Source organism: Salvia miltiorrhiza, chromosome 2 (assembly GCF_028751815.1).
Source record: "Salvia miltiorrhiza cultivar Shanhuang (shh) chromosome 2, IMPLAD_Smil_shh, whole genome shotgun sequence".
Lineage (NCBI taxonomy): Eukaryota > Viridiplantae > Streptophyta > Magnoliopsida > Lamiales > Lamiaceae > Salvia > Salvia miltiorrhiza.
This window is the reverse complement of record NC_080388.1, coordinates 63,161,431-63,164,789: the sequence shown is the minus strand read 5'-3', so window position 1 is coordinate 63,164,789 and position 3,359 is coordinate 63,161,431. Positions and strand designations below refer to the sequence as shown.

General features: G+C 34.2%; 1 protein-coding gene across 1 annotated transcript; it reads left to right on the top strand.

Moving 5' to 3' along the window:
* Positions 1 to 494: 494 nt before the first annotated feature.
* On the top strand, positions 495 to 2,938 carry LOC131011016 (outer envelope pore protein 21, chloroplastic-like). Its single transcript, XM_057938751.1, has 5 exons — positions 495 to 878; positions 1,490 to 1,564; positions 1,950 to 2,102; positions 2,272 to 2,370; positions 2,641 to 2,938. Exons 1-5 carry the CDS (start codon positions 786 to 788, stop codon positions 2,722 to 2,724), a joined length of 504 nt encoding a protein of 167 aa, XP_057794734.1. The 5' UTR covers positions 495 to 785; the 3' UTR covers positions 2,725 to 2,938.
* Positions 2,939 to 3,359: the final 421 nt, after the last annotated feature.

Sequence of the window (3,359 nt, the reverse complement as noted above, 5' to 3'; positions counted from 1 at the left end):
GCCTTCTTATAATTTAGTAGTTTGTTTAATTTCAATTTAATCATTGTTTTACTCTAATTATAAATTTGTCCACAATTGTTTCAAAAGTTACAAAAGGAGACGCAAGCTAAAATTTGTGCTGTTCGTATTTCTATTTTCACGTTATCAAATGAAATATATAATATTAGTCGATTCATTTCAAATCTGAAATCTCAACAATTCCATGTAAAACAACTTAAATAAGAACTAAAATACTGTTAATGGAATATTAACGCAAGTATTGTAATTTAATAGATATTCTTTCATTTCGTGAGAGTGGGGATCTGAATTCAGTAAAAATTGCCATTTCAAAAACCTACACTAGTTTCCAACTCAGAAAAAGAAAATAAAAAAGAGTAACTAGTTCACATGGAATTCTTGAAAAGTCCTATAGTAAAAAAAAAAAAAAAAAACTTAAGAATTCAATAAAACAAAAATTAAAGAGCTCAAAGCCCACAATAATAAAAATAAGAGTAATTATAGTAAAACACTGCAAGTTCGAAATATACTTTTCCCATTGGGCTACATATTTTATTTTATTATATTGCTTGGGTTATTTTTCTATTCATTGAAATACTTTTCTTTTAACTGGAGTTGGGGAATCGTGTTTGCTTAAGGAAATTTGGCGGTATAGCAATTTAACGACGCTTAAATCCAAAACCCTCAAATTGCGATTTCCGCCATATCCATTGACATCTTCTGAGGTTTGGTAGCTGCAACCAAACCCTATTTCGTTTGAGATTGAACATTTTTTGTTTGATTGAGAAATGGAAACTTCGCTTAGGTATGGTGGAGATTCCAAGTCTCTGCGAATTCACGCCAAGGAAAAAATCCCCATCTCCCCCAATTCCATCTGCCAGGTTTAAATTCCTTCTCTTTTTTTGCTGTATAACTTCTCTTCTTTTATCGTGTTCGGTTACTTAATTAAGTCTGTTTTTATACTTGTGCCGCGCACTGTGTTAATTTTTGAGGCTTTTGCTTTTTCTTTTTTATGTTGATTAGACTGTTTCTAGTAATACAGTAGCTCAAATTCGAGTGTAAAATGATGTGTTGCGTGTGAAACTTTTGAGTTTTGTGTAAAGAGATGTATTTGGAAATTGAATGGTTTTCTGAATGTTTTGTTTAGTTAGAGATAAGGACCATAAGGTGGAAATGAAGGTAAGTGTCGAACAATGTTGTTATGAAATGTTGAGAATTCATGTTTCTGGTTATGTTTTAGGAGCGATGCCCCGGTTTTTTTGTGTTGTCTTGAGTTGTGCTCTTATACTGTTAGCTCTGTTCGGCTCCTTATCAAACAATCTAGTTATGATGTGCTGAGAATTCTTGCTCTTAGCTACATGTGTATGAGTAGGGCTGGTTTCTTGTTGTGTCTCGGGTTGTGTTGATTGATAATTAGTTGGATTCTTGATTTTCATTGGTTCATGCTAGCAAGGCTTAAACTTTTAGCTCGTTTGTGTTTTCTGATTGGCAGCTTCAAGGAGAGCTGGACACGAAGCTTGGAGCTCCTACTTTCCTGAATGGGACGATTAGATACTTCCATCCCGAGGTTTGTATGTGTTTCGTGTTTTCTAATTGGTTAAGACTGATTTTGATTTATCACCTCTCCATCTGTATAGATAGCAAATGAGCACCAAAATAAATAAGCCACTGAGATTTGTGCCAACCATTTTTGAAGGCAAAGGCTTTATTAATTGCTACCAATGGTGTGTCGACTAAACTTGTAGACCAAAGAATTTAGCTCCATTTCATGTGTACAGAAAATTGGACAAAAAAAAAAAATCAATTATCAGAGGATTGTTCTTTATATGAAATGACTGATTACTTATTTTTCTTTTTCCTTGTACATAGCGATTATGCATTTTATAAAAAAGACTTTTCTTCAAGGAAGCAACACACAACAGATAGTTTGACATGTTTCCTGACCTATGTAGTTATCAGCTAGCCTTGGTGTGGGAGTTCGGTACAATAGACGGGATAAAGTGCACTATCACATACGTGGGAAGAAGACATTTCCAGTAACTGCAGATGGATTGTTTAACTTCAATGTTAAGGGTCGTTGTAATATCGATGAGGAATTGAAGCAAGTTAGTCTTATGTTCATTGACCTAGTGTGTATCATCTTATGACATGTTGACTCGTATAGTTTGATTTATCATTAATACAACTTGGTACTCGGAACACTTCCCATGATTTTTGACTTGTTCCGGTCTATGAAACTTCTCTTGAATTGAAGTCAACTTGTGTTTGAAACAGATTGATTATTCCGCTGCTACTGAGTTCGTTTGGAGCATCTTCAATGTTAAGAAGGACCAGGATTTGCGTATCAAGTTGGGATACGATGTTATTGACAAGGTATGTTTTTATGCTCTATAAATACTTCCCCAGAGGCTTTTTTTTACTCAGATTACTTTGTTGATTGACTCAAATTAAATGAAATCTTGATTTAGATTAAGTAAAGCTGTTTTTGGCATCTTCTTTCATGATCAACTTAACTAAGAACCATTCGATTCTTGCTAAAAAGGGCCACACTCAATAATGCCTTAAGCTATTTTGTGATTCATAGTGTGCTCTACAACTTTTTAGTGATATATTTTCTCTTGGCTTATACTGTCATGGTTGCAGACTTCATATATGCAAGTTCGAGAAAACAATTGGACGTTCAATGTTGATCAAAACCGGAGATGGAATGTGAGGTACGACCTTTAAGGCATGGCCCGATTTTGTAGGCATTGGAGCTGAATGTAATAGCTATATGACTGTAGTGATCTTTCATTTGGATTGATTTAGCTTCTGAAGCTATCTCAGGATGCTTTTAACTGTAAATCGTGCCGTCTTAGGAGTTATCTTGAACAGATTCGAAAACTGAATTCATTTTTGTATACCTATTACCAATTCTCCTATTGAAATTCCTTTTCTACAAGAGCATGTTAATTGGATTTTATTGAACTTCCAGAGCCCTCCTATGATTTTTTGAATCTTGAAGTTGTTAATCTACATATTTTTTTAAAAAAAATACTCCGGTCATTAAAAAATAACAAAAAAAAAGAGCCTCCAAATTTCGGACAATCTAGTATAGAGGAGCCCCGTTTTTATGTTTAGTTACATTAATTAGTATGAGGTTGATGTTACTAGTATGTCAATACCTAAATCTGGGTATGTCCAATCCAAGAAAGTGGGTTAGGAATTAGGTACGGGTGGGCTTGCTTTACCCCTAACCTCTGGATTCAAATTAATTTTGAGTGGGTGGGTCTAATGTTTTTGCACTAATATCTCATGTGTATTAATGCCACACATTTGATTTCAGTTTGAAAGTGCATTATTGTGCCGAAATGCTACTAGTT

Coding starts and splice junctions, on each gene's coding strand:
- LOC131011016 (XM_057938751.1), top strand. CDS start 786: ATGGAAACTTCGCTTAGGTATGGTGGAGATTCCAAGTCTCTGCGAATT. Junction 879..1,489: donor CCCCCAATTCCATCTGCCAG/GTTTAAATTCCT, acceptor TCTGATTGGCAG/CTTCAAGGAGAGCTGGACAC. Junction 2,371..2,640: donor GATACGATGTTATTGACAAG/GTATGTTTTTAT, acceptor TCATGGTTGCAG/ACTTCATATATGCAAGTTCG.